Source organism: Aplysia californica, unplaced genomic scaffold (genome assembly GCF_000002075.1).
Source record: "Aplysia californica isolate F4 #8 unplaced genomic scaffold, AplCal3.0 scaffold00118, whole genome shotgun sequence".
NCBI lineage: Eukaryota > Metazoa > Mollusca > Gastropoda > Aplysiida > Aplysiidae > Aplysia > Aplysia californica.
In genome coordinates this window covers 696,902-724,782 of record NW_004797388.1, presented here as the reverse complement: position 1 = coordinate 724,782, position 27,881 = coordinate 696,902, and the positions used below count along the sequence as shown (strand labels likewise).

Genomic DNA, 27,881 nt, shown 5'->3' with positions numbered 1-27,881 from the left:
ACTTCATTATGTTTCAAACAGAGGGAGGGAGGGAGGGAGGGAGAGAGAGAGGGAGAGAGAGAGAGAGGGAGGGAGAGAGGAGAGAGAGGGAGAGGGAGAGAGAGGAAGGGAGAGAAAGGGAGGGACAGGAAAAGTGAGAGAAAGAGATATGACATATTGATAAGAGAAAGTCCCGTCGGACCTCCTTCACGATTCTAGAAACACAGAGAAGAAAGAGAAGTAAAATTTTCAAAACATCAAATTATCCCAAGGAGGTGTGGGGGCGAAGAGGCTAAGCCACAAAACGGAAAGAACTTTGAACTTGTCGGCCGGTAAATTTGTTAAAGTTTTTAAAAAAAGCTACTTTGGCCTTCCATGGGCAATGATACGAGACAAATACTGTTCTTGCCATTTTGCGGTTCAAATTTTGCAAACCTGACAGACCTTTTTTTTCCTCAAGCCAACCCTCCCCCTCCATGTCATTAGCTCCGGACTGCTCTTATACGTCCCAAATATTGTTATATTTTTCTTTTCATTGTTAAATCCTTTAAATCAATATAATTTTGGTAAAATTATTCCACAAATATATATAAATGGGGCCTCTATTTCAAAAGTAGAAAATGCTATAAGGGTATGGGAGTGATGTATAAGTGATGGGGTGGGTTTATAAAAGCATAAAATGCATAAATATTAATAAATTGTTTCTACTTCACAGATCCCCCTGTCCTTTTCCCATTACAAGAAGTTCTGGAACGTAACTCCAGATGGAGAGCTGTACAATGTTTAACTGGACCAACATACCAGTGTATCTATGGGGCAATGGATTAAGGGGAAGGCCATTAGTAACCTGGAGAAGAGTCAAAGGGAATGAATGATGTGCAGAAAAGTGGGAAGACCGGGACTAAAATCAAGATTCTAGACCAGGATCTGGAAAGGTGGAAAGCGTTTGTTGGTGGTCTAGACCTTGATGCAGGGTGAGAAACGCAGTGACGATGACATACCAGTGCCGGGCGTCTGTGGGGTGAAAGGAGCACCAGGGGTCATGGGACTGTAGCCCATGGGGGAGGGACTTCCTGCAAAGCTGGCCGGGCTTGGGCTGGACATGGTTCCCGGACTTGGAGTGCCCACAAATCCAGGACTCTGAGCTGTGGACACACACACAGCAGGAGAATGATACTTTCATAAAATAGTTTAGCTTTAGTTTTATTACGAGTTTTACGGTACAATTAGGTCCTATCAAAACCAAAGATTAAAAGGGTCACCTGAGAGAAAAATAGAACGAAAAAAAAAAGGAGAAGAAGAGATAAAGAAAGACACCAGATGATAGATAGGAAAGAAGGAGCAAGCCACACCAGAGCACCTGCCAGTCATCCATTTATAACAGATTTTTAAAAAAATGAGTGATATATGTTCAATACCCCTCAATAACACAATCAATATGAACCCATGTGACTTCAATGACAAAACACACAAAGCATTCAAATAATATATTTGTGAGGCGTGCTGACAAAATGAGTTACTTTTCGGATTTCAGCCCTGTGGAAATTACTACTTCAACTTTATAGGTGGAGTTTGTACAATTTGTAAGTATGAAAAAATAAAAGACAAGATAGACTTGAAGAAAGTGGGATCAATTAAAAATCAATAAATCTGAACCCAGAATAGATTTTCGGCTGATACCTCAATTCTTGGATTGCGAGAAGTGACTCACTTTGTCAGCAAGTCTCACATTTAATAATTTTGTATAATGCAGTGGTGATAATAGAAAATGGTCAAAAAAGAGGTAAACCCTCGTCGCCCCACAAATAAGCACACACACCCCCCCACTTACCTCGGCCGCCATACTTTATCAAGTGATAACAATACTTGCAAAGTGCTTTTCCCGGTATCACTTTCACAACTGAACCACCAAATGAAATGCTAGTCTCTCCTTTTTTTTGTCTTCCAACCCAACCTTTTGATCTATCCAGTCATAATGGAATTTGTTTTTCACCTTACTGTAAACTTTCCTCACACGAACACTTTCTGCTTTCGACAATTCCTTCATTTTGATAGAATTTAATTACATTTGGTGCTAAGATGAATTAAACGAAGGTTTAAACTTCATAAACAGAAGAGGGTCAGGGAGAGACAGCAACCTGCGTGGAAAAGCCAGAAAAATATCCAAGCAGCTGCTAACTGGCACGATCAGCAGGCAGACCCTTTCATGGATCCTGGAGAGGAGGAAGGAGCAGCTATGGCATTGTGCCGCCTATTCTCAAACCAAGTAACCAAATAGTAAACAGAATAAAACACAAAAGGTCGTCTCTGAAATCCGAACAGTCGCAAAGCATGAGAATGGAATGGACAAATCAGGCCAAATCCCGCTCAATGCAAAACATTCGAGAAGGCCTATTGTAAAGTTCCGTTTTTAGAAGGTTTACTTCCAGCCCAGTGCCTTGCAGAATTATTCTATAGCATCAGGCGGAGTTTCGACGGGTCGGATCGGGCTATCACTTGTTATCGACAGAATCGCATGAGTTTTTTCCGCCGTGTCGGAATCAAGGAAAAGCGGAGCAGAATTTTTTCAAAAAAAGAGGAAAAATCTCTGGCAGAAGGAAAAAAAGCGGATTATCACCACTGATAATGGCCCTCCATTCATCTTCTACAAAGAATTTGACTGCTCTGTGTATTGTAAGATTCCATCATACTTGCGTCACTTTTCAAAACGGCGTATGGCAGACTCATACACTTAGCAGTTAAATTGCGTGCATAACATACCTTCATACCCCCCAGGTGACGGTGCAGGGTACGGGGAGTAGGCACTGCCTGGTGTCTGCGGCGTGTACGGGCCCATGGGACCCGGTGAGTCGGCGTGGTAACCAGGGGTTGCAGGGTTAGGGGTGGCTCCAAAGTCGGCGGGGGACGGGGAATCATCGTAACCGTACTCCATGTCATTATGTCTGAAATGTTAAAAAAACCCAAAAAAGCAAATATACTACATGCAGTTGAACCTGCTCTAACGGTCACCTGTATAACAATCAACTGTACAAATGGTGACTTTCCATTTCTCCTCTCCTTGTGAGTTAAAAAAAATTAGTTATAACACTGCTCAAGATTTCCACAAGTCAAAGACAGTCACTCCTCTCCTCAACACTGAGTGGCCGATTTATAAAATTTCTTCTGTACATTGAAAATGAAAGGGTGTAAATGTATATTTGTGCCAAATAATTGAACCTGATATTTCAATAAAACCCCTTGATAATTCACAATACCAAAAGATATGCCGAGGGTAGCTACAGTTAAGGTTACTTCTTAAACCATCTTTGAAGCTAGAAATAGCAATAGCCAGGCATTTAGTTTACAAAGTAGCACCATCAAATTATAGCCAGAACTGAACTGGAGAGCTGGTCAATCTTAATCTTGAGCAGTCAGTCTGAAGTGAGTGACAAAATGCATCCCATATTTCCTCATAGTACAACAGGATATCTTTAGACTCTCTTTCACACAAAAATATTTGCGTTAAGTTCAATTTTCAAGATTTAACATGATCATCTTTTCATGAATAAGAAAAAAAAAAGAGGCAAATAGCAGAAAGACAAGACACCCCACTCCGTATGTTTCAACTCGACAGACTCCATAAATGGCCATTTGCACAGAAACAACCTTCCATACTTTTAAGTTTCTACTGTAGAGTGGAAATAACACTGTTAATATTGCAGAATTCGTAAAAACTGCGATAACTATCATGGATGGATTTTTCTAAACATTATATCAACTGAACTTGTTAGGATCGGATCAGTTTGCATTTTTCGAGTCATGAACACGTTCAATCACTCAGCAGGAGGCACCAAAGAGTCCTTATTGGCTGTTCAGGATATCTCCCAAGACTTCTGACTCATTCTGCCCAGCAGAAGAGCATTAGCAATCTGGTTCTTCTAATTTAATTATGCAGGGCTAACTGCAGTAAACAGAGACATCTCAGGCTTTTTAATATAATCATCATCATCATCCAGTGCAAGATCTGCGACAGACATCGGCGATCATGATTTTCCATTCATTCCTTTGCTCGGATGCTCTCAGAAAAGCTACGTTTCCCGGATTTTTTCCTGTTACCCATTTGTTTAGGTTCCCTAAGTATGTTGTTCTGGGCCTACCCCTGCCTCGCTTGCCCTCAATTTTGCCAGTGAGAGCTAGATGTTCAAGACCCTTATGTCTATTCAGGTGTCCCAAAGACTGCATTTGTCGTTTCCTGATTGTTTTTAACATTGAGCGTCCCACGTGGGCTTCATCAAGCACTACCTCATTTTTTCCACGATACTCTTAGCAGTCTCCTAAGAAACCACATTTCTGTTGCCTCTATTTTACTTTCACTGTCCCCAGTGATTGTCCAGCATTCACAGCCATATAGAAGGGTTGACCAAACATAGCATTTCAGGACTTTCATTTTGGTGTTCATTGATATGTTTCTATTTTTCAGGATAGGGCTCATTTTAATATAATAAAGGTATTTATATAGCGAATTTCCATGCTCTACAGCACGCTTTCTGTGCTTTACAACATTTTAACTGTACCAACAGACAACTGTCAATGTGGCCACCGAGATCTGACCTTGGCGTGTTGGCGTGGAATGGATCCCACGCACTACTGCCTCCCCCACTGGGCGTTCGGCTTCCTTCGTGTGATGGAGTCATCCCCCCAGAGTGCGGAGTTCGTGAGCCGTCGTGCAGAGGAGTCTGGGAGCCGTACATGGGCGTGCGAGAACCATACATGGGAGTCTGACCGCCATAGCTGGGGGTGCGCCCGCCGTAGGTGGAGGTCTGGCCACCACCTGGTCTGGGTCCGCTGTAGAAAGTAAAACAATTATGAGAGCTAAGACAAACCAACATACTTTTAGCTTTAGCAAAGAGTTTTATGGCACTTGCAACACAATAAGGTCATATAAGTGCCGAAAAATAAAGGTGTTACAAGAGAGTAACAAACACAAAAAAGGAGGAAAGATCAGGACGATAGGTGTTCGATAGGAAAGGAGCGAACCACACCTGAACATCCACCAAACCAACATTCAAAGGCAGAGCTGGGTCCTCATTATAGAGCACAACTCTGGCCAATTTTAATTTTAGTTTTGATTTTTAGTAAGAGTTTAACGACACTTGCAACACAAATAGGTCATACAAGTGTTGAAGAAAAGAGGTATTATGAAAGAGTAACATAAAGAAAAGAAGGCAATTTCAGACCACAACTGGGAATTATTTCAGCTGGAACCGAAAAAGCAGGTACAAAACTTGTTCCAGAGCTACTGGGCCTTTCACTTTTAGAAATTTCCCAAACTTTTTCTTTTCAGTCTATCTTTCCACCACCTGCAAAGATGGGTTTCACCCCAAACAACAACCATACCTTTCTCTGAGTAGACAAATATTTCCCTGTCAGATACAGAGGGCAAACTTTACAACGAGGAAAGAATGCTCAATTACCGGGCAGAACAGGACAGTGATTTCCGATCAATCAGAACTCAAGTTCCGTTCATCATGATATTATGGGATACCAATATGAATGCACCCTTTTGCACCTGTCTTAATAAGATTCTGTGCTGATTTACTGAGTTTTTTGACAATGAAATGCTCTCTCCCTGGACCTGAAAGCTCAGGAGGCCAGGATTTGGGTAAACTTAGGATCCGGAGCCTAGAGCTCAAAGGGTTAACATCTCCAGAATATGACTAACCTGACATTTGAGAGGCGCTGCCTGTCCACAGAGATGGTCTTACAACTGGAATGAAGCTCAATACGAGCAGTGCTGTCTGTGGCGTCCTTGACGATTCCAATGTAACCTGTAGGAAAAAAAAAAAATACTCATAAGCCCACTGTAGCAATCTCTTTTTTAACTTGGACATTCCACTGTCAATAAAGGTAAACCCAACAAACTTCAAAAAGCTCCTTTCAGCATTCTGCTTTAGGTAAGAGAAAAGACCTCCCCATTAACCCTTCAGTCCAATACAGAACTGCCAAGCCCTCTATGATGAGAAACAGCAGTTTTCTTCAGAAGCCTCCCTAAAAATCAGAGTTCAAGTAAAAAAAATCCGTCTCCAGAGTCCCAGTAGATTAACCATGGCAAATACACTTGTATTGCTACTACAATTAGATAAAAATGTGTAGTTTCACTTAATTATGACAAGTCATGCAAATATAGCAAATATACCAGTGTGTTGTCACAATTCAATGGAAACAGAATCCACGAAAAAAGATAGGATTTTATGCGAATCCAATTGGGGTTCTCAGATGGGCTAAAACAAAATCGGAGGGCTCCAATTTTATCAGGGTACTTGGCAGATCTACCTATAGGACAGAGCAGAAAAAATGGCTGCCGAAGTTTGGTGATTTCCAAAGCCTGAGTGGCCTTAGAAACTACAAATTTACATTCTTTAGTGCCTTTGATCTATATTTTCCATAACAATAGCTCAACCGTTGGAAAAATGTACTTTTTTATTTCATCATTTTTACAAAAGCCTGAATTCATGACAGTGCCACACACATGTAAACCCCCCCAAAAAAAAACAAGGGAGGGTGGGAAGTAGATGTTTGTGTGGGTGATTGTCTTGGATAGATGGTCCTTAGAGCAGGTTCGAGTGCAAAAGCTAAAAATGTTCTCACCTTTGAATGGACCTTGCACAATGCGCACAGTTTGGCCAATGATCTCCCGATCTCTGCGGGACATGCCACCTCGGCCCCCTCCCCCACGGCCCCGCCCCCTCTCGCCTCCACCACTGGGATGTGCAGGGCTGGCAATTCTTGGCGACATGGGGGCAAAACTGTTGAAGGCTGGAGCTGCGCTTTGCTGTGAAAAGAAAAACGAGAAATATATAGGGTCTTATAACCATAGTGAGAGTGAGGTAATGTTAGGATGTAACTAAATTGTTTTGTAGAGTCCCGTTCAGCCATACATAAAGCCTTAAAAAAAAATATTTACATTTGTTAGAACGTGCAGACAGCCAACTCCTACATGGCAGCAACAGGGAAATTAAAAAAAACCCCAACCTCATAGGAATCATTACTTTTCTTAGAAAAATATCAAATTCCTTGAATAGAAAGTAAAAATTCAGGACAACTTGATCCCCATTGGTTGAGCACGCAAGTCAAATGAATGGTAACCTTTATTTCTATTCGCTGTTTGAAGTGCAACTGAACTCAATTTACCAGATAAATTCAAAGAGTATAAATTCAATAATCACAGCATTTAAGGAACCCTTCGAACAAAATAATTACTGACAACTAATCAATCAACGCTTTTGGTATGACGCTGTCAGCAGTTATAGAAAAGGCACAAAAAAGTAATAATTTGAAAACCTTACAAGGGAAGTTAAAGGAAACGGAACTGTAATCCAATTTTATCAAAGTCGTTACCTTCCTTTCTTTCTAGAGACTAGAGCAAAGAAAGACTAGACACACATCATCACTATCAAATATATGAAACCAGGATATTCAGTCATGTGATCACTGCATTCTTTTTTCCTCGTATGTTCATTTTTAATACGTACACAGATCCATCAGGTTTTTGCAAGTCACCTTTTCATCTAAACAAATTCTTTAATCCTTCAGCAAACCATCTTACTAAACATAAAGCAAACTCAAAGGTGGAAAACAAGATGAGGGAGTATAAAAAAAAATAAAATAAGATGGGACCAATACATCAGCAACCCAGTGGGTTGGCATAAAGTACAAAAGCAGTGCAAAGACGCAGAATACACTGGGAGATGTGCAGAAGATGTATGCCAGCTGTATTATCTCAAAAAGAAAAAAAAAAACAACATAAAAATGATGACAGTAAGGATAAAAATGACACGCATGTATTTGAGTTTGGATAAAGAGAACCACAAAGACACAAAAAGAGTCAAATGGTGCATGGAAAAAGCAAGACAGATAGACAGAAAAAAAAAATCCAGAGAGAAAGAAAAGAAGTAAGACATAACAGTGGCACCCTCCAACCACCTGCTTTGATATGAATGCTGTTGCCAATAAGTTAACTTATCTCACCTTTCCACCCCCAGCCAGGACGAGATGCCGAGTGCGGCACACAAAGTAACCGCCATTTTCTGTCATCAGGCGGGAATTTAAGAAAGCATAGTTTCGATACAAATGCTTGATCTCTCCCGTCCGTCCCTGTACAAAGAGAAAAAGAGAGTAAAGAATGGCAGTCACATGAAATAATTGCAATTGTAAGCACTTAACCCCCCCACCAACACTTTTCATATTATTCCGGAAGCCGGCTGCTTTGAACCTGCCTGTCAAGGCCAACTGAAGCTATGAGAAATACAGCATCCCAGGAAACATACAGAGAGCCACAATAAAAAAAACCTCCCTAGATGGCAATACAACTCTTGTCTTGTGTGAGAATGGCAAGAATGCACTCATAGTAGACACATAAAATCTTACTGACACAATAAAAAGCACACAGAGCAAATCAGACCAATAGGGTACACTGCATGAGGTTCTCTAACCCCGAAAAAAAAATTATGAACTGTCTCCATAATTCCTTTCTTACTGCAAAACAGAAACTCACTTATCACCACGGACAAAAATCACTTATCACCACAGACAAAAACACAAACTATCTTCTGAGCCTCTGTCATGCCAAACATACATGTAGTACAAAAGGTTAGGTACGATGAACAGTATTCCCATCCCACCAAGTACAACAGGAGAGCCGAAAAAATGCTGCTGGAGTCTCATGATATAAGCATGCTCTCCAGCTGTTTACTGTCTGCAGCGAGGTACACACGACAACTCCCAAGCTTTTGCCTCTTATCCTAGAAAGCTGTGTTCTAAATTCTAACTGCCAGAAGAATAAGCTGGGGGAAAACAAAAGCTTGAGCAAAATGAAAGAAAAAAAAGACTTAAAACACGTTCAGGCACTTGTGAACTAGAACTAGGCAAGGATCCACATTCAAGAGGTGCTTACTGGCTACGAAAAAAATCCTGCCCATTTCGGACCCCAAGGAAGCATGTGCGCAGGGACTCAAAAATTCAAAGATCAAGTCTGATGCACTTTGTATCAAGATTATTTTTCTGTTAGGTGCAAAATGACATGAAAAATGTAAATAAATAAAATAATACAGTATTATATTACACAATCTGGACAAGTTCAGGAATTCAGATTTTCAGGATTTATCCACAAAAATCAGCACCTCAGCACATTCTTAGGCACAGAATGTGAGTGGATTCATTCAACAGAACTGGACCTCCAAGGAATTTTTTTGTTTAAACTGTTTTAGTAAGAGCTTTTTGGCATTTGAAACACAAATAAGTCATATAAGCGCCAAAGATTAGAGGAATGGCTTTAAGTTAACATACAAAGAAAAGAAGGAAGCGAGAAAAAGACAATAGATGTTTCATCATAGTAAAGATAAAGAAGGAGCAATCCACACTAGAGCACGCGCCTACCACCCACCCGCAGAAGAGAACAGGACAACTACTTACAGAGTGAGGGCCATCGATGACCTTGACAATGTCTCGCACTTGTACATTGTTGTTTTCAGAGTCCAAAGACACTGCGTTCTTGGTGTCCTTCTTGCGGGTGATGGACTGAGGCTTCACGCCCAACACCTGAGGGGGAGTAATCAAGGTCACACTCATGAAACCAACATAAACTGTCTGTCTGTGTCCGTCACAGTGCAATCAGAATGACAAGGAAGGAAAAGTGGAAGGACTTTTGGAGTGAAAATTTCACATCTATGGTTCAGATTTGAAAAAAGGGCAAAAATGATTGATAACATACGCATATATAATATAGCTCATAAATACCTGCTTGAAAGAAGGCTCAAGACATTTTACAATCTATTATTACCCAATCAGACCTTAACTTCCAAAACATCCCAAGCTTCCTGAGAAGCATGGTGTGTGGTTTTAAAGACACTTAAATTTTCTAACTTATATCTGACTGTTAGCCAAGTACTCATTTCTCACTACATTGAAGTGATAGAAATTTGGGAAAGGAGTCATTCCAAAGGACATACTGGGTTAGAGTTCAAACCCAGCTATCAGCAATGCCACAACAGTTTTCTGAAACAATTTCAGTTTTAATTCAAACAAAAGTATTGAACCTACTGTGGAGCTTAGTTAAGCCGTAAAAACATTCTCTTAACTTTCCAGAACATAGATCAAACTACCCTCCTGAACTAAGTCCAACTCATGGTTCAGTTTAACAAAAGAATACGGCCACATGTGCAGGGAAACAATTTCAATACCGTTTCGATAAGAAAAGGGAGCAATGAATTAACAATACATCTGAGCAATGGAGTAAATTAATAAATGAAGCATTAGTAGCTAACAATAGGACACCCAGAAATTGCTTCGGTAGTATCAAAATTTGAAAAAACTATAAAAAGAGAGGCATAAACTTAATAATTTCTTTTTTAAAGAATTTTAACATTTGATGGAAACAGAAGTATTTTCAGAAGAACCCCTACCTTGTTATGCATGCTAAGGACCTGGAAGTTCTCTTTCTCCAGCCTCACAATACATCCTACTGTTTGGGGGCTGGGGGGCAAAAAGAACATTTTACAGTAAGTAATGAAATGTGTCAGAAAAATAAAAATAAATAAAGACTTCCAAATACACATCAGTAGAAATGTTTATCTCTTTATCTTAAAATCAGTACAGCTCATTTGTTAGAAAACAACAGAAAAAATTTAGTTCTTTATAAGAATTGCACAGTATTAAACTCACAGACCAAAGACATAATCAAATTGTCGAAAGATAGTGGGTCATAAAGAGCATATTTCACTCCTCCATGACCCAGAACAAACTTTTTGCTGCCGACAAGACCCAGTCACTTTCTCATCTACCCTGCTCATAAGGAGCTAAAAGGGGAGCTCCAAAAGAAATCCTTAATTTATTTAGTTGTTGCAGAGACAGAATGCATATAAACTGACAACAAACTTACTGAATACAGAAAAACCAAAGACTAACCTACTCAATGCAAAAAAAGCGACGACTAGCTTACTGAAAGCAGAAAAACCCATGACAAACTTACTCAAGCATGACCAGGTCTCCAAATTGGTATTGACCAAGAGAGTCCACACCTGTAGCCATGTCAGAACAGAGCTGGATGTCTTTTGGAAGCACTTTGAGCTGAGGGTGCAAAATAAAAAGGACTTGTGTATCAACAATAAAAAACATGACACAAAATTAAATATATTCTATACTGGTAAACACCCAGTTAGTGCACACCCAAGAAGAGGGGGGGGGGAATGTAAATGTCCTTCACAGATATGATTAGTCCAAGGAATGTTTTATTCAAAAGTATTTCACATTCAGCTACTGCTAGAAAGAAAGTCGTCTCAATCTGTTTTTCCGGACCACATAACTCTTCTAAATACAATCCACTAAAAGTAAGTAAGAAATTCCCCTCCCTCTGGTGCAACCGTCCCTGTTCTCTGACACTTTTGATAAAATAGCAAGGAGTACACAGAAAAAGCAAATCTCTGGGCTTTCACACACGTAGGACAACGCCCTGTACTTGAACTTGCAGCATTCAGAAAATAATTAAACAGAATGAAACTTCAGAATTCATTTTCAGAAATGAAAAACAAAATATTTCGGATAGCAATACAAATCCAGAGCCCCGTCCCCATCTTAAGGAACTACAAGTGCACATACCTCGTGCATGGTGAGATCCGAGAAGAGAACTATCACATTGTCCTCCACACGCACAATGAGCCCAGTGTCTCCCTCGTAGCGACCGGCAATCACCTTCACGTGATCGCCCATCTTGAAGTATTTCTTCAGCTCATTATATGGGAATTCCAGAGGATCCTAAGGACAAAGAGAACAAAAAAATGTGTACACAGGAAAGCATGGGGATACCTATAAAAAGCATTTCAGGTAAACAAGAAAGCTAATCTCATCGGCTTACTTTAAGAAAAAATACTGGAAGATTTATACACAATTCACACAGAAAGACTTGTTTGTTTAGTAAGTGTTTTACGGTATTGAAACACAATAAGGTCATATAAGTGCCGAAGATTAGAGGTGTTACAAGAGAGTAACAAACACAAAAAAGAAGTAGGGGATATAATGACGATAGATGTTTGAAAGGAAAGAAGAAGCAAACCACACCAGTGCACCCGTCAACCACCCACACTGAAAGACTTTTAAGTTGAAAAATTATTTGTAGCTGTTCACAACCAAGGCCAAATTTTAGTTAACGCTTAGTAAGACTTTAACAGTATTTGCAGCATAATTAGGTTACATAAAGTAAAATACACAGAAAAGGAGAGATAAGAACAATAGAAATTTGAGAGAGAAGAAGGAGCAAACTACACCAGAGCACCTGTCAATCACAAAGCAAACTTCATGCTATTAAATGACAAAGATAGTGCCTGTTGTAGCTAGCAGAGCCTAATTCTCATGAAAACAATAATAAAACACAAGCAACAGTTATAAAGCACCCACTCCAATCCTTGTGGGAATATCTTACAAATATGCAAGTGGCTATTCTCCGGCGTCGCGCTGGTCAATAGATTGGAAGCTGTTCTCCGTTTATTTAAACGAACAAAATTGATTTTGTGTCCAGTCATATAGTATAGCTTGCTGTTTAACTTATTTCTTGTTGTAATTTTAGATCAATTTAACTGATATAATGTCGCGACTTCAGTGCTTTCTTGTCGTATCTCCATTTTTGTAAACAGTGAAAATGTGACTCCTTCTTATGCTCACTCTTTGTTATGAACTCGCGTCAATAGTTGTGAACATGTTTCTTCTTGCACCTAACATAATTCTAAATTGGAGGAATTGGGGCAGTTTGTGTCTGAAAACCTATCGTCTCTAGATCAATGGAAGTGGCTCGAAGTGTTAAAGTTGTGGGAATTTTTTTCCAAGACAAACAGATGAGAGAGGTATTTTCAAATCTGCGCCGACAAATTATTAGTAATAGACTGGCGGCGCGGCGCCGGAGAATAGCTTCTGATCTATTGACCGGCGCGACGCCGGAGAATAGCCACTTGCTACAAAAATATACCTTGTAACGAAAAACTCTCTCCCATATGCGCAAACAACCATACATGTTTCGAAATCGAAAAGGGAAACCAAACACGTAACCACTGCACACGGAGGCTTGTACATGCACACACCTGTCATCACATGGTCCACAAATACATGGCCAGTGGCAGCAGTCAGCCTTCTTTTTTCTGTCTTAGTAAAAGTATTACTGCACTTGCAATACAATTGGGTCTAATAAGTGCCAAAGATTAGAGGTGTTACAAGAGAGTAACAAACCCCAAAAAGGATAATAGATGTTTGATCGAAAAGAAGGAGCAAACCGCACCAGCGCACCCACCAACAACCCACTCAGCCTTCTTACCTTGAGCTCCTCGTGCCTGGGCATGATGGTGATCTTGTTGCCATCCACTCGGATCACTTTACCCTGCAGGTTCAGCAACTCACCCTCGGAAACAACCACAGAGTCGCCCGGGGCAAAGTTGTGGGCAATCTCATTCTCTGACTTTTCTGGAACCACTGAATTTAATGGTTAAGGACCACAATACTTAGAGCCTAACTCAATCTCAACTACAGGGTCGATGCATTTTTTCTCAACTAAACCTCTCGACAGAAATTTCATCATAGAGAAATTTAAATACAAGCACACTCATTCAAAAACAGTTCTGATCATGAGGATATAGGTCAGAATGACTCTGCAACCAGTTATGTTTTGAAAGGCTCTAAAAAACAAACAGCAAAAGTGCATAAAAAAAGCACCTTTCAGAAGTGGGGAAACTGGTTTCTCAGTAATAGTACACACTGTTCTACACTTTTCAGAGAAGTAAAGAGTAAAAAAAAAGTATTCGACGGCAATGTTTCACAAAGCTAAGTTAGTGTCACAGACCAGCAGCAAGTATCTACTTTTATCTAAATCAGTTGCAAAACTGGGCGGTGTCACTTTAAGGGACTAAAAGGTTGAATACAATAGCATAGAGTGACTTACATTATAAACCTCAAGACCAATTCAGACACAAAAAGAAAGTTTTACAGTACACCAGTAACCCCCCCCCCCCTAGCAAAGAACTTATGGCCATTCTTTACAACAAGAGTATGACATGCTTCTCCCCATTTTCAAAGCGACTCCAGTTTCTTCAGTTTTTAAATACAAATTAACTAGGAATCTTCTCAGGGCAAGTTACAATAGTAGAACTACTGTTCTTTTTCCATTTATTGCAACATAACTGCGTATAAAACAATCAGCATGATAGCACATGTGAACTTTGGACGGGTGTCCCTTTATTTCAGAAGACTACGAGCACAATCTTACCTACTCTAAGACAAGTGCTGTGAAGAAAGAGTTGAGAAAATCTTAAAACAAGTTTTATGGGACTTGCAACACAATTAGGCCATATCAGCGCCAAAGATTAGAAGTGTTACAAGAGAGTAACATACACACAAAAAGGAGGAGAGACAGGGACAACAGATATCTGAGAAGAAAGAAGGAGCAAACCACAATAGAATACCCACCAACCACCCACTGAGAACATTTCGAGTTATCCACGCACAATGTCTTCATGACCTGTATCATGAGTTTGTCAAAGGATACACTCAACTTGCATGCCCTCGGGCTGGTCCTCAAACTTCTCCAGTTCTGCCAGAGTTGGCTTTACACCTTCAGCAATCTGAGAACAGCAAGATATTTTTGTGTCATAGAGTAGCCCCTCTGCTATTTTACACCCATACTTTCTCTCCCAAATAATAATTACAGCACACTATTGTATTTACATAACGTATACCCCTAGCAGACTATCCATTGAACAACGAAAACATTCATTTGTCCAGTCCATTGTACAAGTCGTCAAGATTGCAGACACAGATGGCAATGTTTCAGCTTGACAACCAAAAGAAAACTTAGCATCAATGTTTAGGTAAAACTATCAATGAACATTTAAAAAATAGCCTTTAAAATTGGGCATGGTAAACCACTCTTTCAAAAAGAGTGATACAAGTAATCTGTAAACCTTAAGAACATGCATTGATCCATTTAGAGTGTTCTTGTCAAGTTTTTCTGACCATAATCCCATCAATGAACTTCACTGTATATTGTTCATGGTTACTCTTTCAATTGTTCCATTCAGCTTCTTCACCAAACATGATTAAAATAATACAAAGTTCTCTTAATTTTAAAGTATCAAATAGTTCATAATGAAAAGGAGGAAGCAGGACTCACAATAGCTGACATGGCGAAGACTTTGAAGAGGAAGCCTTTCCTGTCATATCTGTTGCCTTCAAACATGAGGAAGTCACCATCAGAGGTAAAATCTCCACCTATAGATCTGTAGAGAAGAACAAACTTCTATATTTCAATAACCATAGCTTTCAGCAGACCCCACATTGTGCAAACCTATTTACATATACACAATTTCTACCTTTGTTCAGATGGCAAAGCTTATATAGCTACAATATTCAACAACTGAAATTACCCCCAGGCAATAATGGTAACAGTGTCACAAATTGTGGACAACATGTGGACAGTCTAGAGCTAAACAAATACCCAAACCTGATTTGGAATGACAACAGAAAGGACGTCATTTCATTTTGATCATTCTGCTAAGCTGCTGTCCACTGAAAAGTGTTGTGAGACACTGGCTTCCGGCTATCAGTTTGGAAATAAAATATATCCATTATATCACGAGTTAAAATGAATCCATTACACCACAAGTTAAAATAAATCCATTACACGGTAGTTAACAAAAGCAACTAACATTTTAAGCAAATAAAGTGAGTTAAGCTCAAACGCAAACATCCTTCTCATCTCACCTGATGGCATCCACATCAAAAAGTTTCTGAGGCGGACGCCGTTTTCTCTTCTTCTGTTGCTCTTGACTCGCCGTTGTGCGCATGATCCCACGAAGACGGGTGTAATCGATTCGAGGGATTAGTTTTAAATCAACCTCATTTTGAGAGGGGTACACGATATCAACCTGGAAGCAACACAGACATGAATATAGAGATGACAGCAAGCTACAGAGATGACCATAAAAGAAAAAACATGAGACAATCAATTTTTACAATTAACAAAAAGAGAAAAGTTAATGTGGTTACTTAGAAACAATTAAAAATAAACTTTGATGCACTTCACTGTTCTGTATAGGAGTGACGGACAAAACACACTGTACATTGCAATCTGAGTGTTGATGTCACTCGTCTTCACTCAAATATTGTGAAAGTAAGTACTTTCATTAATTTGGTCAGACCCGCTAAAAAAGATATGTAAACTGTCAAAACTAAGTTTCAAACACCCTTTTCTTACTGTAACTACCTAAGGGGTGGGGGAATGGAAGGGCGGGCAGGCAGCATACCCCTTCCACTATTTTTTAAAAGTAAAACAGACTGAGGCTACAACAGATCAAGCCTTATGGAAGGACAAAGTTTCCGGAACAGTGATGGATAACGGCAACTATAGGCACCACTTAGAATGTCTGTCAAGAAATACAAAACACAGTCCTCACTCTCAGTGCAGGCATGACAACAGTATCAGCACAATGTGTCCCTGACAACAGTTTTATGACAGGAGGCAAAGGGCGCCTCTAGTAGGTTTTTTTTTTCCAACCAGACCCTCCCTTCTGTTTTTCTACAATACATTAAGAGCCAAAAGTGAAACTCACCTGTGCAAGATCATCTTTGAACACACCTCGCTTGAGTCTCACCCATGCCTTGGGCTTAAGGCTAGCTGTCTCCTTCACCACTTTCAACACATCCGTCATTTCTTTGATGGGAACCATCTAAATACAAGGGACGAGGATGTTAATGTCAGAAGTGGTATTTCATATGAAACTGCACTTGCTATTACTTAGTAATATTAAAGTTTCATTCAAATCTGTCTGAGCTTACAATACATCCAAGTGAAAAAAACATCTTTTTATAAGGTTTAAAAATTGCGACTTCGAAATGAAGTCAAATCAAACAATGTTACAAGTTAGAACTTCAGAATTTCATCCTAGATCATGGAAGCATGTCAAAATAGACCATTACATCAGTACTTTAAAGAGGGAAGTTCACGGTAAAAAAAACAACTCCCAAAACCTGAGAAGTTCATGGTGCAACTACAAAAACTGACTTCAGCCAATATGATATGGTACTTCAAGCCCAAACACTTCTGGTTTCAGAGAAAAGGCACAAATATCATGATAAACATATGGGGACATTCAGTAAAGAAGAAACAAACAAAAGAAGGAGCACAAACGCTCTTGCCAATATACAAACATTCCGACACCCGAGTTTGTATGCACACAATTCATACACAACACTCAGATTTTCCAACCTGCTGTTTGTAGTACCCCATCCTCAAATTTCCAATGCCCTCAATCGCATGTTTCACGTGGGTCTGTTTATAAGATTCAATGTAGATGTAACCTTTCAGTCCTTCTTTGGCCACAACGGACTTGATTTGCAGAGGCTGAAAAAGAGAGGCAGAATTATGAGCAACACTGGTACAACAATGACAAAAAAACCCCCCAAAAACTCATATCTGTCCAAAAAATTTCTTTTTACAATTCAGGCAAGTATTTGGTCAGTTTTTACTAGCCTGAACAGAAAACAGGCATTAGCCAACATGTAACATACCCAAACCCCCAGCCCTTGGCAAGCCCTGGAGTCTCAAAGTTTCACTTTCAGAAGTCTTCCCTTTTAAAACAGAACCCAAGTCCTACACAGAACAATAAACTATGTCTTTCAACATAATATGGTTTGGAAAAAAAGTGAACCAGTTTGACTAGTTTTTAAAAGCTTTTTTACCCTCCTTTACCAGTAACTATTAGACCTACCTTGGTTCTTTCCATGTTTAAATACTTCCAATGATCATCTCTAAATTTTTCTGCAATATACTTTATGACCTCTAGTTCACCATCTAATCGAACTCATTCTGGAACACCTATTTCAAATTCCTCAAAAGAGTCACAGACCCTGCTGCTCTCCCAGAGCTGACACAGTCAGGACAATTTGGTCTCCTTACACTAATTCTTCTTTTACAATATATTGCTGGTGCAAAACGATCTAAGATCACCAGAGCGAAACTGGAGAAATCCAAATAAAATACACAATAACTCGTCCACAGATCTTACCTCATCTGTGAACTGATAGGCTATCATTTTCCTCATAATGTGCACCACTGTGGCTTTCTCTTCTCCCATGCGACATTTGACCACCCACAAGTTGGGATCCCTGGAAAAGAATAGCAAATATGGCAGACCCATCACACCCCCTTTCCAAGGAAATTTTAAGATGACCCAATGGCAGATACATAACACCAAGAATCAAATAAGAAAGACATAAATGGCAGATACATAACACCAAGAATCAAATACGAAAGACATAATGATAATGGAAGTTTCCTACCATGGCTTTGTCGAAGTGAATATTAATGTGTATTATTGTTATTTGATCAATGCACATAATATATCATATGAATATATCTATGTAAATTTCAAAATATGTGATATATTCCAGCAAGTGACTTGAGAGATGCATCTGATGTGACCTGCTGTAATATTGTCAGCTTTATTTTTCTCTTCATATTGAAATTCTTTCATGAAAGTAATATGCAATCTAAATTCCATGTATCTACATTGTTTTACCATTCCTGTACAGCCACAGAAAATTTCTGAAAGGGACAATAAAGTCACGACCTCAATGCTTTCTTGTCGAATCTCCATTTTTAATAGCGGAAACAGTTCATAATAAAGAGTGAGCATAAGAAAAAGGACACATTTCTATTGTTTAAAAGAATGGAAATGCAAAAAGAAAGCACTGGGGTCGTGAAGTATTATCTTATCTTATTTTCCGGTGCATTCATGTGTCATCCATTACTGATGCCAAAACTGTCTTAGAATTGGACACTATCAGCCAAAAAAAAGAAACCTGAGAGAACAGCTCTTTGGCATGCTTTAAATCAATATCACTGAACTGGGAAATAGACAAAAGCACAAGAAAAACAAAAACTAATATATAGTCACTGAAATTTTGTTTCAGAAGAAACAGTGTATGCTTCCTGGGAAGCCGAGAATGTCTCCGAGTGTTCTAGGGTCGGCTGAGGTAATAATGTTTATAAAACGCACAGGGCATGCTGTAGAGTGTGGATATCATTATTACTATTACTACCATTATTAAAACTCAGTTCAATCATGGTAAAAAGAAAAGCCCTTTTTGTTATGTTGTTATCAATCCAGAAAGAAAAGTCCTCACTTGACACCTGGCAGTCGTCCCTGTTGTGTGATCTCATCAGACATCTCCTCACCCTCTCCGTATCTCTCGGCAGTAGACACATTTCCAAACTTCTGACGGTAGTACTGTTCAATCTCATCTTCACGCTGGCTCCTGAATGAGAGCAAAAATAAATAGTGGTTCATCAGTAACACTTGTATTCTGAAAAATTCACATCACAGCACGCATCTCAATCTTGAAAAAAAATTACGCCTCAAGACAAAGAGCTCTTGAAATGAGAATATCAACCAAAACTATAATATGTATTCAGAAATAATGAAAATACTTCTTGTACCCTTCCTGATTACTCCATTAGTGAAGTTAACTTAAAAGCATTCAGCAGCTAACAGAATTTATAGCAGAGCTGTCAAAAAATTAGTTGGCACAGAAATTAGTTTGACAGTCTCCCAACAAATATAAATCAAAATGCTTGGCATAGCAAGGCTTTTGTTTGCCTGGTTTCTAAACAAACTAACAGGTGGGTGCACTGACAGAGTGAAAATATTCCCCTCAGACACAGAGCATAGAACTGTCAAGAGACATACAGTACAACTTTTACGATTTATGATACTTGAACGACAACACTTACTCCCAAATATGCCTGAGCCTCTGATGGCTCTCAATTTCTCTTTCAGTTGGATCATATGAAGACTTGCGATCAATGATCTCTTCAGCACCATCTTCCCACTCAACATCATCTTCATCATCCTCATCATCAACATCTGGAAAAGAAAAAGAAAAAAAGAGTCAATTTCAGTAGCATACAGGAGTTGATTTTACAAAGTAAGTTTAACCTCATTTCATAGTTTTGCAAAGAAAAAGGATGCACATGCTTTTTGTTTTAACAAGTGTTTTACTGCACTTGCAACAGAATTAGGTCGCGGAAGTGCCGCATATTAGAGATGTTACAAGAGAGTAACAAGTATGAAAAAGTACGAGGAGAGATGAGGACAACAGATGTTTGATAGGAAAGAAAAAGCTAACCACATAAGAGCACCCACCAACCACCTGCGAATGCACATGCGAATCTTTAAACTGCTTAACCAACATTGACAGATACCCTTTTCTCATGAACCATACCATTTACATTATGGCTGGAGTTCTGATTTGCATTTATCTTAAAATATATCGCACTCCTCTGAACTTTGACATCATCTGAGAGCATTCATCTTTCCCATTTGACAGCATAGCTTGACACAAATTGAGCAGAGAATGACCAGCGACACTGATGCTGAAGGTACGCCTTACATTCTTATGGTCATAGCCACAAAAAAAAAGTCAGTATAATGGACACACCAACGCCCTGAAGAAACATAAATTGTGAATAACACATGACATCATCATCATTGCTTTTTTCACACTGGATCAGGATATAGGCCACGAACAAACACTTTCCACCTTTCCCGATCCTGGGCAAGTTGCTTGATGTAACTCCATGTCTTCCCACTTTTCTGTACATCCATTTCCGTGACTCTTCTCCAGGTTCCACGTAGTCTTCCCCTTGATCTTTTACCCTGTGTGTTCCAATCAGACACTTTCCTTGTTAAGCAGCTGCTTGACTTCCTGAAAAGTGTGTCCAATCCACCGACAGCGTCTTCTTCCCACCTCATCTCTGACTGGGCTCAGTCTCGTTCTTCTAAATACTTCCCCGTTGGTGATCCTGTCTGTCCATCTGATCCTCAGTATCTTCCTCAGACACTTGTTCAAGAAAACCTGGATCCTCTTTATGCATGTCTGAGATGCATTCCATGTCTCACATCCATACAACAGGACTGACTTCACATTTAGGTTAAAAATTCTCAGCTTTGTTCATAGTGAGATATCCCTGGTCCTCCAAATCCTGTCCAAAGAAATAAATGCAGTCTGTGCCTTTACAATATGGGATTTTATTTCAGCCCCTGTTCCTCCCTTTCTGTCAATTATACTCCAAAAATAGCAAATGGATTTGAAGTCTTCTACTTCTAGTGCATTTCTCTCTACTGTGACTTGCTCCTTTCGTAGTGCATCTATCCTTAGGACTTTTGACTTTCCAGGGTGGATCCTCAATTCAACAGACTCTGATAGATAGGCTGTTTGAAACTGTGGTCTTTGCTTGAATCTGTTCCTGAGTGAGTGACAGAAGCGCCGAGTCATCTGCAAAATCCAGATCGTCCAACTGTGTCCATGGTGTCCGCTGTACGTCGTTTCTGTGTCCTCTGGTGGCTTCCCTCATCCATCAGCCAGCCAATTGCCAAGATAAAGAGGAAAGGTGATAGTTATCATCCCTGTCAAACACCAGTCTTGATGTCAAAGCTGTCAAGGAGCTGGCCATCATGTATAATCCTGCAACTCGTCCCTTCATACATGCTCCTGAAGAGGTTAACCAACTTCAGTGGGATTCCGTGATTTCTCAGTATCTTCCACAGTGTTGTTCGGTCTATACTGTCAAAGGCCTTCTCATAGTCAAAAATGTTGACGATCAACAGGGAGTTCCACTTCAGGGACTGTGCCACAAGGATCCGCTGCGTGGCAATCTGGTCCATGGTTGACCGATTTTTCCGAAAACCAGCCTGTTCATCCCGAAGTTGTGGATCTGTTGGGGACTTGATCCTCTCCAAAATGCTTCTGTTGAAGACCTTACCTGGTATTGAGAGAAGAGTGATTCCTCGGTAGTTGCTGCAGTTGCTGAGATCCCCCTTTTTAGGAAGCTTCACAAGGTGTCTTTCTTTCCAATCTATTGGGAACTCGTTCTCATTCCAGATCTTGCTCAACAATGGGAGAAGGAGGTCTGCCGTCACATTGGTATCTGCTTTCAGGGCCTCAGGTGAAATCTGATCAGGACTGGCCGCTTTACCATTGCTCAGCTTCCTAATGGCATCCATAATCTCTTGTTTTGATGGAGCATCACAGCACAATGGTAACTCATTTCTTGCTGGCAGGATGTTTGGCGGGTTACTTGGTGGTGGTCTGTTCAGTAGACTGTTGAAATGCTCTACTCATCGTCTTGACTGAGCATCCTTTCAAAAAATGGTTTTTCCCTCTTGGTCCTTTACTGTTACTTCTGGTTTCCCATATTTTCCAGAAAAAGTCTTTGTAGTCTGGTAAAGGATTTGCATGTTCCCTCCTGCTGCTGCTTCCTCTGCCAGCCTGTTCATGAATTCCACCTTGTCTTTTCTTAATGATCTCTTTACATCTTTAGCTGTTGTCCTGTACTGCTCCAATGCATCCGCTTTTGATCCCCTTGTTCTACTTGCTTTTGTCTCTGCTTTCAATTGCCTTCTAGTGCTAATCAAATCCAATGACCATTTGCTAATCCATTCCTTGTGCTCCAATAGTTTCTCACCAAGTATTTCTTGACATGTTGAAGTAAAGACTTCTTTGACCTTGGTCCAGTGTATCTCCACCTCCATGTCCTCCTCACCAAGATCCGCCAAGGGTTGAAATCTGTTCAACTGCAGTTAAAACTCCTCTTTCTTGTGTCCATCTATGACACTTACTTGGAACTTCGTTCTTTTGGTTCCTATTCTGGTTCCGTGCTTTTTGAGACGGATTGAGTTTTGCTAACAGCAGATGATGATCCGATCCAACATCTGCACCTCTCTGTACTGTGACATCTTCCAGTGAACGCCTGAACCTAGATGAGATACAAAAATGATCAATCTGGTTCTCCGTCACGCCATTCGGTGATACCAAAGTAGCCTTGTGGATCCTCTTGTGGGGGAAAAACAGAGCCTCCAATGACAAAACTGTTGAAAGCACAGATATTTGCAAAACGCTCTCCGTTCTCATTCATTTGTCCCAAGCCATGTTGTCCCATGATTACCTCATAGTCTATGTTGTTGTGAACAATCTTGGCATAATCTCCCATTATGATGTAGACATCCTTCCTTGGTAGTTTGTCGATGACCCCCTGGAGATGGCTGTAAAAAGCATCCTTGTCTTCATCCCAGGCTTCATTTGTTGGGGCATAGATCAGAATTATGTTCATCTTGATGCTCTTATTCCTTGTAGTGAATGAAGCCATGATGATCCTCTCCCCCTGTGGTTCCCATCCTCTAAATGACTTTTGTGCATACTTACTCAAAATAATTCCAACCACCTCTGCATAGTCCTTGTCTTCCCTCAAAGAATACAATATTATATAATATTTATTCCCCCGAGCTGAGCTGCTTAGGCCCAGAACACATGCCATAATTGACTTTATTTCTTTTCTATTCTTACCAGCTTCTTCAATGATGAACCCAAGGGCTCCTTTCCGTTTTTTCTTCCTCGGTCTAGCTTCTTCCTCTTCATCTTCTTCTTCATCAAATTCTTCCTGAAATATGAAATAAAAGTTCAAAATCTCCCAGATACAAGTCATCACAGATCAATGATGATAATCATGTATGAACACTTCACTTCCTCAACATTTTTCTTTTTCGAGTGAAAACTAAAAATTTAGAGACTTAAATATCACAGAAATCCTACATCAGAGCATAAAGAGTCAACATGAAAGATGGTTATTGAATTAGAGAGTAGAACAAAACAGTTTTCATGCAATTAGCAAAAGTAAATAATAACAAAAATAAATACTGACATTTTTATTTTAACTTACATTATCAAGGTCCTCTCCCTCAGGCTCCTCTTCATCGCCATCGTCCTTCTCTCCATCGCCATCACTTTCCTCTGCCTCATCATCATTCAAATTCTTATCTTGCGAGTTGTCCTGCTCCCCATCACTGTCATCATTCTTGTCGCTGTCATCTCCTTTGTCACTGTCCTCATTACGATCGCTGCCCTCATTTTTGTCACTGGCATCTCCATCATCTGACCCAGCTTTGTCCTCTCCTCCATCACTTTCATTGCCAGAAAAATTGCTATCTTCGCTGTCTGACATGCTTGGAAAGTTACCGCCTATTAACAGAGGAGAAAAAAGGTATGATCTTACAGTTATATTTTCTTAGAAAGACGTCTGACAATCTCTACTGCACAAAACAAATGTCTTCATTTTTCTTATACTCATCCGGAGCCTGGCGTGGGCGATCATGAACCTCCACTTCAATCTGTCTTGCCTTGCAGCAATGGTGTCTGTTGTTTTTATTCTACAGCAATATTACCATTCAGTCAAAATTTGGACAAAAATAGGTATGTCAACTTTAAAGTTTTATTTAAATATCTCCTATCTGCCTTGCCTGAGAGGTAAACCGAAACTTGCAACAGGAAACCCTGTGATTGGATGACCCAACAAATGTACCGTTTGAGCTTGTTCGCATATTTGAGGCCCTGACTGGGAGTGAAAATGAAGCCAGATTTATTTACGTGTTCGGTCACATTTATAAACATTTTCTCATGGATTCGGGCAGTATTTTGACATTCGGTCATTTTCAATTATTATCACATTTGTTTCTTTGCAAGCTTATTAACTCTTTCTGGGCATATGCCGATATATCGGCTCGAGTCCACACCCATTGCAGACGTATCGCTGATATATCGGCTGTGATAGGGTGCTTCAGTATTTTTCGTTTTAACACAATCCATCATTTATAATTACTTTTTATTGCTATTGAAAAACTTGGAAAGGATTTAGGAAACAAAAACATCTATTTTCACTTTCTCAAAGTGTGGGTTTAGGGAAAAACGAGAGAATTCGTTTTTGTGGTCTTGCATCAACAAAACGACGTAACCGTACTCAGGATAAATTTCTTAACTCAAACAAAAATTGGAATATTGCTTTCAGAGTTTTAAAATAAAAACGTAGAAACTAGGCCACAGGCTCCTTCATCCACAACCAATGTTAACTTTTCCAGGGGGAAGAGCTTTACGCTGTTTTGCTCAGTTGATGAAGAAAAAGCTATCTTAGCTCTTTTCCTACCAGGCCAAAATCCACCACTGGCCCAGGGCTTTTCCCTGACCTATTTTTACGCCCCTACCCCACCACAGGAAAATGTCAAAACATCCAATTAAACACACTCAAACCATATCATGTGGCCCATCAAACTGTTCTGAAGGTTAAAAAATAATCTATCAGATGGTGATATAATATTGAAGATTTATTCAAATTTAAATTAAAGTCGAACCTGCTCTGAGTCTGATGGCCACCTCTATAAGACGGCCACCTGTACAAACGGCCACTTTCCATTTCCCCCCTTGCGTTTTTTCTATAATTTAACTGTGTAAAACGGGACCTGTTCAACGCGGCCGGGGCCACCATATTTTAACACACAACCTCTATCACACTAAGCAATAATAATAACACCTGTCTTAGACGGCCACCTGCCTTAATGACTCCATTACGTTTTGTCATAAATTGTGCATTGGCCCCTGTGGTTGTGGTCGACCCGTCACAATTCCATCACCTGCCGTTGTTGTTAGGTAGTCCCTCCAACCGATCATATTGTGTAGGCCCCTCCCACTGTTGACCAATAGGTACCAATTTTCAGCTGCTGGTGAGGTAAGTGTGTGATCCCTCATAACCCATAAGCCCTGCCCAGAACTCATATAATATGCCAAATCGTAAGTGAAATGAGTGGTCACTGTTTACCCAGTCTGTAACAAAGGAAGTCAACATGAACTTGTGACAGAAGCGTCGATCGTTCTCCGAGTGGTGGCGACCCATGTGTTTGTTTTAAGATGGCACTCAGTCTTCTTCGTCTGATATATTTCATTTTATAGTCACCCTTGCGCAAAATCAGCAACAAAATAAAAATTACAAACAAAATACAAACCAACAACAACAACAATGAGGTTACTTTCGATTAGGACCTCAGATGGGAATGGTTTGTTTTCTTCATCTTGATCAGTCCTCCCTAAGACGGCCACCTGTCTATAAATACGGCCACTTTTCTCCTTGACAATGGGATGCCGTCTTACACAGGTTTGACTATATGTTAGTTTGGGGCTTCAAAAAGTGAATGCATTATCGAAGGTTTCATGTATGAAATCAACAATTTTCCAGGTTTGCAGCATCATTCAAACTTCCCAGGTAGGTTGCCTCAAAAGTAACTAATGCAAAGAAATGCTGAAAGTTATGTGTATGTGTACCTAATATAGAAGTGAAAATAGAAGACATACGGAAGTCAGGGGACGGACCGTTTTTCTTCTCATTTTTATGTTTCGAAGGGGACAAAAAAAGCGTTGAAATGACTGAAAGTCTATCATTTTTTTTGGTCTGCTAACAGGAAGTTTATCTATTCTATTATTATGAAAACTTGGATCTGCTGAGAATTTCGGTACTGGAGTCGCGGTAGGGAAAGTGTTAAGGACTATTTTTAGCAAAATGTCGCCGTCACTGTAGTTAGCGTCAACGAAAGTAAAGGAGGTAGCTTTTTTAGGTTTGTGTGCCACTCTTTTGGGGTTGGATTTGAAAACAAAATTTTTAATGACATTTTTGTGCCCCAGTGCCAGAAAACGAAAAAAAAAAACCTTCTGCCCGAACCGGTAAGTTTACTCTAGATCTACCCGCTCCATAAAATTAGATCTTAAGTAAAAGAGATTGAAACAGACAATCAGACAGATAGATAGATAAGATTGTCATTAATGTCATCAGACTGTAATTCACCAAAATTATAAGGAAGAAGCTAGCCGTACTTAATGACGGCGAAACTGCTAATTATGTTATAAATAATAGGGAGTGTATACAGACCCGGTAACCGGGAACAATGTCACGAAGTATACAGACCCGGTAGGGAAAATCTTTTGTGATTTCGGAAAGTTTCATCGCCCTCTTGGCTCAGGGTAGAACCTACCTAGTACTAGTACCTAGGTTCTTCTTGATCTATGGCCTAGATTTAGATCTAGACAGTCAGTAGACAGACAGACATGATAAATCATAGATCTAGTTTCGAGGCCTAGATCTAGATCTAAATGAAGACTGCGAATGTCTTTTCGAGGAACCATCGTTTTTCCTGTTTTGGAGTTGGAGGAATCAATTAGAAGACAATTTGAAGAAAAGAACAATGTCATAATTTCAATCAAGCAGTCACCCTCTCTATTTCTCTGTCTCTCTACCCTCTTTTTTGCCTGCCTCTCTCTCTCTATGTATCACTCGTCTTCTCTTTCTCTTTGTTTGTCTCTATTCTTTCTTTCTCCCCCACCTACTTTCCCATTTTATCTTTCTCTCGTTCCCTCCTGTCAACTGGGGCATGTGATATTTTTGCTAGCACTTCCCCCTCCTCTCTCTCTCTCACTCTCTCTCTCTCTCACACACACACACACACTATACTGGGTTTGGGCGCTGAAACTTTCCGAAATCACAAAAGATTTCCCCTCCCGGGTCTGCATACTTCGTGACTTTGTTTAGCAATGCCAATCGCCCGCTGCGCCTTGGGCCGGAAAACGGCCTCCGCGCGAGGGGTATTTTTGGGGGGCAGAAAGTGGAATTGAAAGCAGACAACAGAACATTGCTGAGCTTTTGCCAAAAGGTGGGGGTGTTTGCATGAGGACTTTTTAAATCAACCACTACTCATGGTAAAATATGTTTTCTTCTGAAAACTTTATGCGGCAAGGAAATAAGTTGGTCAAGCTGCATGAGCAAGTAGATTGATGTGTGCATCTTATCTCTTCATAGAAAGATAATAGTTACTAAAAATAGGGCATTTTTACTCTTCCTGAGTCCTGAGTGCACACGTAATTGTATGTTAAATACAGAATATTGTAAATCTTAAACTATCAAACAATAGTGCATTCAAACATTGAAAGTAGTTTACAAGTATACACCATCATTATAACAGCGT

The 27,881-nt window shown here is 39.9% G+C and overlaps 1 protein-coding gene across 1 annotated transcript in view; it reads right to left on the bottom strand.

Annotated features, from left to right (window-relative positions):
- The window catches only part of LOC101864680 (transcription elongation factor SPT5), a 37,697-nt gene that overhangs the window by 8,224 nt on the left and 1,592 nt on the right, over window positions 1–27,881 (bottom strand). The window contains exons 2-22 of the mRNA XM_005095975.3: window positions 23,765–24,063; window positions 23,392–23,485; window positions 19,781–19,913; window positions 19,174–19,305; window positions 18,054–18,153; window positions 17,255–17,389; window positions 16,599–16,715; window positions 15,751–15,914; window positions 15,161–15,266; window positions 14,537–14,612; window positions 13,313–13,467; window positions 11,611–11,766; window positions 10,985–11,082; window positions 10,419–10,488; window positions 9,430–9,555; window positions 7,987–8,112; window positions 6,607–6,790; window positions 5,681–5,786; window positions 4,570–4,803; window positions 2,740–2,921; window positions 981–1,124 (exon numbers count right to left, since the gene is read on the bottom strand). Of these exons, the coding sequence (XP_005096032.1) occupies window positions 981–1,124; window positions 2,740–2,921; window positions 4,570–4,803; window positions 5,681–5,786; window positions 6,607–6,790; window positions 7,987–8,112; window positions 9,430–9,555; window positions 10,419–10,488; window positions 10,985–11,082; window positions 11,611–11,766; window positions 13,313–13,467; window positions 14,537–14,612; window positions 15,161–15,266; window positions 15,751–15,914; window positions 16,599–16,715; window positions 17,255–17,389; window positions 18,054–18,153; window positions 19,174–19,305; window positions 19,781–19,913; window positions 23,392–23,485; window positions 23,765–24,046 (2,920 nt within the window). The 5' untranslated portion in view covers window positions 24,047–24,063. The remainder of the gene's footprint in view (window positions 1–980; window positions 1,125–2,739; window positions 2,922–4,569; window positions 4,804–5,680; window positions 5,787–6,606; window positions 6,791–7,986; window positions 8,113–9,429; window positions 9,556–10,418; window positions 10,489–10,984; window positions 11,083–11,610; window positions 11,767–13,312; window positions 13,468–14,536; window positions 14,613–15,160; window positions 15,267–15,750; window positions 15,915–16,598; window positions 16,716–17,254; window positions 17,390–18,053; window positions 18,154–19,173; window positions 19,306–19,780; window positions 19,914–23,391; window positions 23,486–23,764; window positions 24,064–27,881) is intronic.